General features: G+C 36.3%; 1 protein-coding gene across 1 annotated transcript in view; it reads right to left on the bottom strand.

Moving 5' to 3' along the window:
- Window positions 1-12,146: 12,146 nt before the first annotated feature.
- LOC150092974 (zinc transporter ZIP1-like) overlaps window positions 12,147-14,230 on the bottom strand; it is a 43,497-nt gene continuing 41,413 nt past the window's right edge. Inside the window, exon 4 of the mRNA XM_090413970.1 lies at window positions 12,147-12,782. Within this exon, the coding sequence (XP_090270096.1) occupies window positions 12,174-12,782 (609 nt within the window). The 3' untranslated portion in view covers window positions 12,147-12,173. The remainder of the gene's footprint in view (window positions 12,783-14,230) is intronic.

Raw genomic sequence — 14,230 nt, 5'->3', positions numbered from 1 at the left:
TTAAGTGTGTGTGTAGTGTCTTTTATCTACACAATGTCTTATAAAACACTATGAAGAAAATTATCACCATCATGTATTGTAGCTATTATTAAGTCAAAAAGGAAGGAATTTTCTGAAATAGTATCGAATATTTAAAAAAAATTTAAGTTAATACAGTGAATGTCTAATTACTGTGATTAACTGAAGAAACATAACAGTAAATGACTTTCTCCAATCTATGAGCAATGTAGACCATTTTTTCCCCTTCCTATAAAACAATCTTAAAGTTCTTTTATGTTCTAATAAATGGTGTTTGAATAATATAAAGAAAATATGTATGTTAAAATAAACACAACTGTAAATTTATGCTTTGATTAAAATAATAATAAAAATGTAAAATGTTTTTTAAACCTGCACCAAAAATGAAATCTAAAACATAAATGTAACTATACATCACATTTTAATAAATTTTTTAACAAAAATTCTTTCGGATTGTTTAATTATGTAATGTTTCGTATCTGTCAACTTTTTAAATTGACTAGTTTTGCTTTCATTTGACACGGATTCATTGGATATCACTTTTCTGTGGGGACATAAAAAGTAAGTCATCCACCAGTTCAAAAAATAGTGGATCATTAAAGCTTGTTTTTAAGAATGAAAACTACAAATGTTCAGAAATTTCAAACATCTGTTTGAACACCATGAGGTGCAAACTCTTTATTGAGAGTGTTGTGAAACACTTATCATAGAAGTTTTTATTTTCTTCTCACAGATCATTTCTGCCTACACATCTGCATCTTTTTGATATCTATCTGCAAACCACTTTGGCAGTTCTAGAAAAGAAACCTTCATAAAAGGTTTCCTTTTCAGAAGCAGCAAAATTTTCCTTTTTCTCTTCACTTAGTCACTTTTTTGAAGCTTTCTGCATGTTTTGCAAGTTCTTACTAATAAATGTTTTTCACAGTTGACCATGAGACACATCTCTGTAGTCTCCTAACCTTTATACAACCTTCTAAATGAGATTGTCATACATAATGTGGCATATGATCATAGAATGCTTCATTGCAAATCTTTTTTTACTTTGGTGCAACTTGCACAATACACTACTTGGAAAGAAGTCAACAGACACCCCCCCCCTCCCCACAGTCAAGGTACATTACATGTTTATAGTCAGTATAAATTGATATGATCATAGAATGCTTCATTGCAAATCTTTTTTTATTTTGGTGTGACTTGCACAATACACTACTTGGAAGAAGTCAACAGACCCCCTCCCCACAGGCAAGGTGCATCAGGTACTAGAACTGCTACAAACATGTAATGAATTACATGTTTGTAGTCAGTATAAATTGGAGGAATACGATGCTCCCAAGTGTACTACTGTGTCCAGTGAAATAGCTGCGAGAAGGAAACTGATGCAGTTTGAAAGAGGTGTGATAGGAGGCCATGTTTCAGTCAACAATTGTGCCAAACATGTTTCATGTTTGGCACAAATTGTTGACAAATTGGGCCATCCCAGGTCAACAATCAGTGATACCATACTGAGATGCAAGTGTTAACTACAGGGTGCTGTGAAGGATAATATGCAAAAATCACCATTCGTTGGCCAGTAAGTTGAATGTAGAGTTCCAGGCATTTACTGAAACACAAATTTGCACAAGAACATTTAGAACTGAGGCTCACAACATGGATTTCCACAGTAGAACTGCAATATGAAAGCTCTACATTATCCAAACTAATGTGCAGTGTTATCTTCAATGGTGTAACAAGCATGTACAGTGGGACTTGGAAAGCTGTTATGGAGCAACAAATCACATTACATTCTCTACCGAACAGATGAGTGTGCTACATGCCCAGCGAACGTTTCTTACCAGAGTGTGTAATCCCAACTATGAAATTTGGAGGTGGTAATGTGATGGTATGTCCTGTTTTTGCTGGTTTGGCCTCAGACCTCTGTGGTGCCACAAACATTGAACTCCAAGAGGTATCTGAACATTCTGGACAATGCAATGCTTTATACTTTGTAGCATTTCTACAGAGCTGATCATTGTCTCATTCAGCAAGATAATGCTGCATCATAAAGCTGCTGCTGCAGTAACTGTGGTTTGTGGACATGAATGTCACCACACTTGACTGGCCTCCACAGAGCCCTGATCTCAACTCTATTGAACATATGTGGGATGAACTGGAGTGTTGGTGAGGTCAAGGGATGTCTGCTCCACAACAATCCAGGACCTCATTTACATGAGTACCAGAAGAATGGTCAAGAATTCCTCCTATCGATCACTATCATATGCTTGTGGAAAGTATGCCCTGTAGGATTGCTGCTGTCATCACAGCAAAAGGAGGTCCATCTTATTAAGGTGGCCGCCACCATGGCTGTTTGTTTCTCAGACTATGGCATCTCTTGACTTCTTTCCAACCAGTATATATATATATATCTTGTCATACAGAATTGAGACCAGATGAAAAACTGAAGATTTGTTCTTTCTTTTTTATTTGTTCTTTTTGACTAACTGAAAATAAAAACAAATCCCTGATTTATACATAAAAAAGCAGCTCAAAATTTAGTAGGTGTGTAAAACTGAGTGAACAGTAATATATATTTTATGAGTAAAATATAAAACAGAAAACACTGAATCGATAAGATGTATTCACACACACACACACACAGTGGCCACCATGTGCGTGTGTAAGTCACAAAGTGGTTTAAAATGTGAATGATTTTTTTGATTATTAATTTTATTTTTTTTTCAGTTATTCTAAGGAACATTTGGGAAATTGATCATAGGAAAATTTCACATGCAATTTTATTTTGAAAATCAGCATTCGATTATTAAAAGGAAAATGAGATTATTCTAAATATTGCTGCCATTTTAATGACGAAATGCTCTCTCGGAAACAGTGATTCATTGCCTGAGTAAACATTTCCAGTAAGAGGGTTCTGTAAGTGACTTGCCAGGACAGAGGGAAAACATTCAAGATATGCTGGGCAATATTGAAGAAGAACCAAGATCGTCAACCCCAAAGACATTCTGGGTATCTGGGTGTGTCTTGGATGTCGCTTCAGCGCATTTTAATTTTTAAACCATTTACACCTCTTCCCATACAAAGGAATTAAAACCAATAAGAGAATCAATTTGCAAATTTTGGAATCTACTTTTAACAACGGGCTAGAGAAGAAACTGACTTTATGATTGTTTTCGATGAGGCTCACTTTCACCTCAGTGGTTTCATCAACAAGCAGAACTGCAGGACTTATGTTCAGAGAATCCAAGGGTTGTTCACCAGTGTGAACAACCCTGGTGTGATTGCACTCCACAATCTGGTGTAGTAACATCACAGGGAATCATTAAGCCTTACTTCTTTCAAGATGACAATGATAATGCAGTGATGGTTACTGGGCAACAATATTATTATTATTACTTGACACCTCCAGGGAATCCAAAGACTCATCGAGGGAGGGCATCTACGCTACAACTCTATCTCCACCATCCACTACTTACAATGAACCACAACTACACCAACACTATCTACCACCCACCACTATCACCAGTATTTTCACAGACAATCACAAACATCCAAGCCCACGGCAGGATTTGAACCCGCAGCCTTTTGGCTGGAGAGCGGAAGTGCTAACCACTCAGCCAACCAGACCAACAATATCAAGTCATAATTGAAAATTTTGTACACTCTGTAATAGAGGACCGACCTGAGATGTAGTTTCAGCAAGATGAGCCGCATTAGAACTCTTAAAGCATGTTTTTGGCGATCTAATGATTTCAGGAAGATCTGCAATTAATTGGCCATCACATTCTCCAGATCTGATGTCTCCTGACTTCTTCGTATGGATTACCTGAAGGAAAAGGTGTGAACATGTCACAGATAATCCAACAACTGAAGAACATTCAGAAATTAGAGCGCTATAGCCAGAAACATTATGAAACATGCTGCAGAAAGAGTCCATCTTTGTGAAGCCAAAAATGAAAGGCATTTACATTGACTTCTTCGTATGGATTACCTGAAGGAAAAGGTGTGAACATGTCACAGATAATCCAACAACTGAAGAACATTCAGAAATTAGAGCGCTATAGCCAGAAACATTATGAAACATGCTGCAGAAAGAGTCCATCTTTGTGAAGCCAAAAATGAAAGGCATTTACATGATGTGGTTTTTCATAACATAAAAAAAAAAAAATCTCCTGGTTTTCATTATAACAACAACAACAAAAAAAAAAATAAACATAATTGATAAATAAAGTTATTAAATGTTTCAACTTCTTTGTGACTTATGGGCCACCCTGTATATGAATACATCACGTGGTTTAGTGCTTTACTCCCAAGTACATACAGTCAAAATAACGAGATCATGGCCATAATGAGCAAAAGGCCACAATGATTTTAATTTATTTGCCCATACAACTGCTCCCTTTTATGAGTGAGACAAAAATGAAAGGAGTGACTTAATTTTTATAGCCACTTGCAGCAGATTACAGGCCAATTTATAACCCAATCTTTCCCTTAGGAACCAGGGAAAGATTGGGTAAATTTCCCCACTTTACCTATCCTCTCCAGTGTCTAGTCTCCGGCCCTCTTCCCTCACTTTACCCAAATACTGCCACAATTGTAAAATCAGTTAAAAACAAACTCTTCCATCAGAAATATGCCCACTAAAAGAAAGTGCCTTTCAGTTCACAAAAAAGTCTAAATTATTTGTGAGCTAGAACATGGTACAAAAAATGTCCTCTTCATGCAGAAATTAGAGCGCTATAGCCAGAAACATTAACAGCTATTATGAAACATGCTGCAGAAAGGGTCCATCTTTGTGAAGCCAAAAATGGAAGGCATTTACATGATGTGGTTTTTCATAACATAAAAAAAATCTGGTTTTCATTATAACAACAACAAAAAAAAAAGAATAAACATAATTGATAAATAAAGTTATTAAATGTTTCAATGTAAACATCTTTATTAAGAATGATGTATATTGGCACTGGAAAACAGCAAACAAAAAAATTTGATATGTAGGCTTACAAACATTGATGAAGCATTGCCTCAATGGTTCACTATGCAAAGAAGTGCCTGGATTTCTCAATAGATGATCTGATCTTGAAGGCTTAAGTGAACAAATTTACTGAACAATATGGATGCGATGATTTTCGATGTAATAATGGTTGGCTGGATACCATGTTATTAATTAGTAGTATTTTTAATTACAGAAATAAACTGTTTAATATTAAATGTATGGTTTTAAATTTATGGACAAATAAACTGTGCTTAATATTAAGTATATTGTAGTTTATACAATCATATTCATACAAATAATATATAGATATGAAATTATGTAATTTTTTCCCCTCTAATACTTCCTTTTTTTTATCCATGAATTGCTGAGAATTAAAAAAAAATAGGAGGTAGATTTAACTCATCACTGATATAGTGAATAATGGTTATGACAAGGAACTTTAGTCAGTCCCCTGGTGCCTCTTTATAACCAAGTTTGGCTGTATTGATGACAGTAGGTGGAATGTAATTGCATCCATTTCAATTGAAAAAATAAAATAATTCCATGCCTTATAAAATCAAGGTCAGGTGGATTTGACCATGATTTTAATGTGCTCTAAAAGAAAAATCATGGTAATGTGGATATCATAGTAAGCAGTATCGTGCTAAGTGGATACCAACTATAAAAAGAATGCCTTGAAATATACTCTAAATGCTTTTATTCAGTAAAATTAAACAACACTCGTTATGCTTGATTTTTATTATTATTATGTGACATCTCCAGGGAGTCCAAAGACTCATTGAGGGAGGGCACCTGCTCTACAGCTCTCCGTCTCCACCACTCCGCTCAACTACCTTCATCATCTACACCAGCACCATCTACCGCCAACAACCACTAGTATTTTCATTGACAATTACAAACATCCGTGCCCATGGTGGGATTCGAACCCGCAGCCATTTGGCTAGAGATATGCTAACCACTCGGCCAACCAGGCCATTTATGGACAAAAAACTTTAATAACATTAAATATTCTATGTTCAAGACTAACTGTAGAGTTTAATAAGTGGAATATCAAAAATAGAAATTTGATTGGGTGATGTAATTATTATTTATATTTATTTTATTTATTACACGAGGTCGGGTTAGAGTTAATTACTTTTAGACATTATGTGGTTTAGAATAGAATGCTAGTTGCTTAATGTATGTGTGTGCGCGCGCACATACACACATAATTACCTTAATATAAAGGTTGAAACGTAGAATTATAATGTTAGCAAAGTTTTTTTTATTACTGTAGCATCCCTTATCTGTGGTTTCAGTTATCCGTGGTCAACCCCAGTCCGAAAATATTAAATTGAAAATTTCAGAAATAAACAATTTATAATTACATCGGCACAGCCTTATGTGGCAATAAGCACGGAAAGATTTGTTGATGATGAATTACATCGCCAAATTGGATATTGGATCCAACGTTATTTCAAAGCTGAATGTTTGTAGAAACTATTAAAGTTTTGTAAGTTGACCTGAGAGATTACAAGAACAATCCTCAGCATTCCTTAGTTGCCTTAGCTACTTAAGTCAATTAGTGCAAGCTAAGACAACTTGGGGATGCCAAGGATTGTATTCTTGTAAGCTCTCAGGTCAACTTATGAAACTTTCATAGTTTCAGAATGTTGGATCTAATATCCACTTTGCCTCTGTAATTTTACATTACCAAAATGAAGCCATATGGCTCTTTCTTTTAGTAATAGACAATTCATAAGTTTTAAATTGTGTGCCATTTTGAGTAGTTCTCGGTTATCAGATTGACTGTCGTGGTATTGCAGTGCTTGTGCTTGAGTAACCCTTATTTTACTTAATATTGGCCCCAAAGCTCAAAAGTAGTGATGCTGGCAATTCAGATATTGCTTTTTAAGTGAAAAAGGTGAAAGTTCTCGACTGCATAAAATGATAAATAAATAATAATAATAAAATGTATGCTGAGGTTGCTAAGATTCCATTCACATAACGTTTATTACAGCATGTTGTTATAATTGTTCTATTTTATCATAAGTGGTGTTAATCTCTTACTGTGTCTAATTTATAAATTAAACTATCATAGTATGTATGTATATAAAAAAAACATAGTGTGTGTGTGTGTATATATATATATATATAGGGTTCGATACTATTCATGGGAGTATCTTGGAATCGTATTTCTCCGCAGATAAGAGGGGGATTGCTGTGTTTTTTATTTTTTTTTATCTCATATGGTATGTCTGAGATAAAAAGATTTAAGTCCATAAATCTATTATAATGAATACGTGGGCCATTATGAGCTGGCAATCACTTAACATATAGCCTCTCCCAGTTGAATGCATCCCCATCTTCCTTGGTATAGCTTATTTCCATAAATGATGCTCTTGAAGAGAAGTATTGTTGCCCTAAATGCATATCTTCCTTAAAGGAAATTCTAACTAGATCTCTAGATGATGCCCAGCAAGGCCATCACCCACACTGCATGTGTGAAAAAAAAAAAAAAAAGGTGGGGGGGAGGTAACAGAACATCCTACTCTGGAGGTGTGAAGCGGCTACTGATATTTCACCAGGACAAGGCAGACTTCTTGGTATCAGTTTCCTCCAACTCTTGCTAGGACAACCAAGGCAAATCACCTCCTGCACTACTACAACCTTCCCATTTCATATCCCTTCTGATCTTTTGCCAGAACATCAGAAAATTTCTGATTAATGTAATTACTAAGAATGCTCCTGGTCCAGATGGTATTCCTCCTATTGTGCTCAAAATGTGAATTAACACCTGTCCTGTATCACCTACTTAAGCTATCATATTCATCTGTCTACCCAACAGCATGGAAGCAAGCCTTTATCCAGCCTGTACCTAAAAAGGGAGGCAAAAGTCAGCAATAAAACTATCATCCCATTGCTCTCACCTTAGTACTCTTAAGTGATGGGGAAGGTTATCAACACCAGCTTCTTCACTACCTTGAAGACCCATCAATTAGCAATCACCAATATGGATTCTGCCATTCTTGTTCTACAGCAGCCATCTTTGCCAACTTTACCCATCTTTGGACATAGGTTATGGAAAGATTTGGAGAAATCTATTGGTCACTCTTGATATTTCAAAGGCATCCGATTGTGTCTGGCATTGAGGCCACCTGAAAAGCTATTATTTTGTGGTCTCCCTCCTGCCCTCTTTGTGATTCGATTGCCAGCTTCCTCTTTGATCATTCTTTGCATGTCATGGTGGATGACTTCCTCTCATCAAATATCCTTATTAATGCTGTAATAACCCAAGGGTTCTGTACTCTTACCCCTGCTCTTTCTCCTTTTCAAATCATATAATTTTGCTGATGACAGTACTCAGCTGGCCTGGTTGGCTGAGTGGTCAGTGTACCCATTCTTCAGGCTACAGGTTTGAATCCCACGGGGGAACAGATTGTTTTTAGGTGGGAGATGAATTTCATCACTTGGTGTGAGACCACTGCCCAACTTATTGGAGACCTGATGTGGCTTGAAAAAGTTCTCTCTAGAGAGGGTTTCTGGACTATGTAAAAAATAAATTTAAAACATACAAAAAATATATATCAGTTAGCTATCAGGATTTTGCAACTGTTATTTGTTTTGTTTATTCTATTGCTGTAAAATAAACAATGTAATCAATTCAGCCCATGCAGACTTGGTCCCGTGGGCCACTGTCCTTGTGGAACACTTTGCACCTCATCGAATCCAGGCTCTGAAGAATTAAAGTTTCTGAGGAGTACTGATACCCACTGTTAAGTAGGTATACTTAATAAATTAGCTACTTTGCATATTATAATATTAAAAGTTTCAAATGTAGTCATAAATAAAATTCATCTTTATCATAATATCATATGAGATGAAGAGCCAGATTCATGAATGGTATGCAGGCAGAGCTGTGTGAGGAGAAAGAAGTGCAGTTTATGAATGTCTAGCATGTATTTAATGGAAGAATAGAATTATACAGATGTGGTGGACTGCATCTGAATGGCTTTAGAGTGAATGAACTGGAGAAACTGTTGCTAGATGGAAGTGCAGTGTGTGATGAAAACAAGAGATCTGAAGTAAGAGGTGAAGTGAAAGATCAGGAGAGTGGTACTGAAAAGACTGAAGCACTTGCCACTGGAAACAATAGTAGCATGAGAGATAAAGAGAAAACAGGAATGCAAGAGGACCAGGAAACTGGGGGAGCCTGGGTGGACAGGGAGACATGGCATAGGAAGAGTGGATGTTGGAAGTAGTAGTAGTGAAAGTATGTATGAGGATGATGAACAAGGAATAGATCAGGATGCAAGTAGGGTAGTTGAGACTGAACAGATGTATGTGGTACGCAGTAATAAAGATGACTGGGTAAGGTCAGGTGTGGTGGGAAAATCACAACCAAGTGGCTTGAGTAGAACTAGTTCTAGACCTAAAAGTGAACTGTTGTGTTTATTTACAAATGCCAGGAGTATCAGAAATAAAGGAGATGACATTGTTTCAATGATTGAGTGTATTTACCCCAAAATCATTGGAATAAGTGAAACATGGTTGAATGAAGATGACATCCTTCAACAGAAATGGAAGGGTACAGCGATTTTTATGAGGATAGAAAGGACAAGAAGGGAGGGAGAGTGCTGCTGATGACAACAAGGGGAATTGTGTCTACATAAGGTAGAAATGAAAGGGTAAAATAGTGGCAATGGTTTAGAGGCAGAGGTTGAGAACAAGGTTAGTGAACAAGGAAAGGGTGATTATTATGGATGATTTTAATTATGGCAGTATACAACTGGAATGAAGTTGAGATACAACTATTTCAGGCAGCATGTAAAGGAGGACACACAAGGATCGAGAATTTTAGATCTGATCATTTCATCAAAGGATGTAATTGCGATTACAATTGTAATTGGAGTTTCGCACTTCCCTCCAGTTGGTGAGAGGGATCATAAAGTGATCAATGAGTTGTGGCTAACCATATGAAGATTTCGGTGAGGAAAGAATATATGTGGAAGTACAAGCCTGGTGATTATGACAAGCTTAGGAGACAGCTTGGAATGAGGAGTTGAGTGGTAAGGAAATAAATGCTGCTTGGAAACTGACAAAGAAATACATAACAGCATCAATGTGTGAAAGTATTCTGAAGATCAAAAGGCTGAATAAGGTAGGTGTAAAACAGATGAACGAGGGGGATTAAGCATGAAATCTGGAAGAAGACACTTTGAAGGCAAAACAAGATGAATAATGGTAATGATCAGTTGTATGAAGAGAGTATAAAGAGCAGGCCAGGAAAGTGACTCAGTTGGTAAGGACAACAAAAGTGCAGTACAAGTAGAAATGACCAAATCAGGTCAAGAAAAACCTTCACGAGTCTTTTTGATATGTGGTAAGCAGAAGGAAGAATGATTAGGGTAAGATGCTGCTAATGGATGAAAGTGAGAGATTGGTGACTGCTGCAGAGGACGTAGTTGAGGTGTTCAGTGAGCCTTTCATCAGGGTAGAAGGAAGGCAATATTGTTCCACTTCATAAAGATGGCAATAAGGCTAAGGCAACAAATTATAGGCCAATCTTATATCTGGAGTTGTAATTAAGGTATTGGAGAGGTTGGCGAGATATATAATATGAAAGTGGGTGGATAATACTGGTATTCTTTGTGCTAGTCAACATAGGTTTCTTAAAGGCAGGTCGTGTTTGACGAATTTGCTTATGTACTATAACAAGGTGACAAATGTATTGGACAGGAGAGAGATACATATATAGTGGTATATTTAGATTCTGCAAAGGCTTTTAATAGATTGCCATATTACAAGTTGGTCACTAAACTGAAGCAGATGGGACTGGATGACAGACTAGAAAGTTTGATAGGTGAATGGCTATCGGATAGGTATTAGCAAGTTGTGTATGAGGGGAGGAAAGTCACTAGCAGTGTGCTGTAAGTGTCAGATTTGGAACCATTGCTATTTACTTTTGTATATTAATAATATTGGGATAAGTTTAACTGGTGAAATACAACTGTTTGCAGATGATGCAAAATTGAGGAATCAAGGCAGGAGGATTTGAATAGATTGTATCAGAGGGCAGTAGTATGGAACTGTCAATTCAATGTTGCCAAGTGTAAGGTTCTGAAATTTGGTAGGCAACAATGGGATGCAAAGTATACATTTGGTGGGGAAATTTTGAAGGAAGTTGAGAAGATAAGAGACCTCGGAGTGGTGGTGGTAGACAAGGTTGTACCACCTTACCCCAGTCCTGAAGATACTTTCAGGCGCAAACTTTGTTTGCTCACACTTGGATAAAGGATTAAACTAAATTTATTATATTCAGAAGTCACAATGCACAAGTTGTGAAGACATTACATCAGATTATGGTAATAATGCAGAGGACCTTAACTTATAGAAATAAAGAGCTTCTGGTTCTACATTCTTTCATGATTATTCTTTTTAGCTACATTCGCTGCTTTTTGTGTTTCATAAAGTCTTGTTCAGACCTCCTATCGATTATTGTGTACAAATTTGTCCCCTGGTTTTCGTGGTGATGAGGATATGTTGGAAAGGATCCAGAGAAGACTAAGGTCGTAACTGGTCTTTGGAATGACCTCAAATCCTAATCTCGAATAGGATTTGAGGACAGATGACTGAATTCAGTTTGCATAGTCTTGTGAATAGGAGGAAGAGAGGGGATATTGAGACATTTAAGTTAGTAAATTTACAATTGTTACGAGGTTAATGTGGAAAAATTTTTCAAAGAATGGAGGATGAGGATAGAACAAGGGGACATACCTGGAAGTTGCATAAGAAGTAGGTTCTTTGTGTGAAGAGTGGTTGGTTAGTGGAATGCTTTGCCAGACACTGAGGTGAATGCAGATAGATGCGTGGAATGAGTTTAACCACCTTACTGGCCATTATGGATCAAATACGCATCCTCATACGCTTTGTTTACATCATCTATTTCAATGTAATATTAATGGTATTACAATTTTAATATGCACTTTGCATCCATTATAACTTGGACGTATATATATGTCCTGGCTGGTAGCATGGTTAAAGCACAGTTTGATGGGCTTTGTCTAAGAGCATTTGCCTCCCTTGATGAGTCTTTAGAATCCAAGGAGGTCTGGTGCTAATAATAACAACAACAATAATAAAGAGTATGTTCACATAAATGTAGAGAACACTTTTTTTTTTTTTAGATTTAATTCTCAAAACCTACAAGTATACTTACACAAGCAAAGCCAAATATAACAAAAAGCAGCTTCATTAGCCGATGTTCTGCATTATGTACTTCATGAGGTAAAACTTCAAAAAATGTTATATACAGAAATGTTCCACAAGCAAAACCTTGTAATATACCATTAGTCAGGTATACATGTGCAGTCTTAGAGAGTTTCTCAATGGCTATAGCAATACCAATTCCAACTGGTGTCATAAGAGAAAATATTGCATTGCATTGCATTATGGTGACAGTTGTTAGTTTGCTTTCAGCAAGTTTAAGACCAAGAGTAAATGCTATAATGATTTTATGAATAAGTACAACTATGAAGAGTTTTGTTATATCCCATGTAGAAGACTGAAGACCAATTGCTAATCCCTCAAAAACAGAATGAAGAGAAAGTGCAAATACTAATAACACTGCACGAAAATTTGAATGAGAGCTTGGATCTTCATGAATCGAATGCCTCACATGTGAACTGACATCTCGAATACCTTTCACTGCATCAATATTTTCACAAGAAGTGTGCTGATGGTAATGACTGAGCAAAGGCTCCCTTTCTGAATCATTTTCCTTGAATTTTAAGATTATCTACAGATAAAAAAAAAAAGTAAATATACATTAGGTAAATAAAATATGCTGCAAAATAAATTATAACCATGTACATGAGACTAAGTATGCAAGAAAAATATTAATACTGTACAAATGCAGTTATATAGTACTTTGTAATTATCTTATGTGAATTAATTATTATTAAAATTATTAATCACTGGTGAATCATATGATATATATAGTATTCAAACTTAAAAAGAAAGTGGGGATGCAGGCTCTAAATGACAAAAAACTGTATATCCATATGAACTATACAAAATATGCTTTCTTAACTGTCATTAACTGAAATGATGCAGACCTATCACTGAATTGTTTTTCCTTTTCCCATAAGAAATAATGCCACTATGAGAAAGAATGCAATCTCAATTTCTAACATGTTTTACTCATCTTCAGTCAAGGGATTGAGCTATGGAATATAAGCCTCCCCCCAACCCCACACAAAGATGTATGATTAGTTAAGTTTTTATCAGTGGGAACTTAAATCATGGTGGTAAGATATCCTTACATGAAATCTGAATTATATTTTAAAGTGATCTCTCTCTCTCTCCATAACTGTTTAAGTAAATACTTTAGCAGCATTATAAGATCAGGTGCTCCATCCATCTAATATCAGGTAGATAGATATTAGATGGATATCTATCTAATATCATCCATATAGATATTAGATGTCCGTGTGGTTATAGTGGCTATGCGCTTCGCAGACATATGCCTGGGGAGGAGTGTCCTAAGTTCAATTCCCATCAGAGACATGAAGAGCTTAAGGATCTTCCGAAGCTATAGCCAAGTTAGCCAGTCTTGGGTGTAGACAGCAGGATTTTTTCCACCAGTTTATCTTGGGATTTTCATCCTGCAAGCACGCAAACCAGACCCGTAAACACACACGACTACAATTATAAAATATACTATGGCAAGAAAGGCAACAGGAAACCACCTTGCGCATAATCATCTCCCCAGTATGGTCGCATATAGCTATCCCCCACCAGCCATATGGCTGAGGGAATAGGATAGGATAGGACAGATATTAGATAGATATCTATTAAGTTGGGACCTCAATATGTTGAGGTCTCAACATGATGTTTTGATTGAGGTCCACTGTTATTCAATCTGTATATTAATGATATTGGGAAGGATTTGACAAGTGACATACAGCTATTTGCTGATGATGCAAAGATAGGTAGGGTAATCAGGAATGCTGCTGATATGCAGTACTTGCAGAATGATTTGAATAGGCTGGAATTGTAGGCATAGGAAAATGGGTGTCAGTTCAATGTCAGTAAATGTAAAGTCATTCACTTCAGCCTGATTAGATATTCAATGTCGTATTATATTGGTGGGATTATGCTATAAGAAACTGGTGAGGCTAGGGATCTTGGAATGTTAGTAGTTAAGAAGTTGAAGTTCAGGGGCCATGTAGCAAAGATTGCAAA

This window comes from Typopeltis vanoorti, chromosome 24 (assembly GCF_054136105.1).
Source record: "Typopeltis vanoorti isolate ZY-2024b chromosome 24, IOZ_Tvanoo_1.0, whole genome shotgun sequence".
In the NCBI taxonomy this organism is placed as follows: domain Eukaryota; kingdom Metazoa; phylum Arthropoda; class Arachnida; order Uropygi; family Thelyphonidae; genus Typopeltis; species Typopeltis vanoorti.
This window is presented reverse-complemented; position numbering and strand designations above follow the sequence as displayed.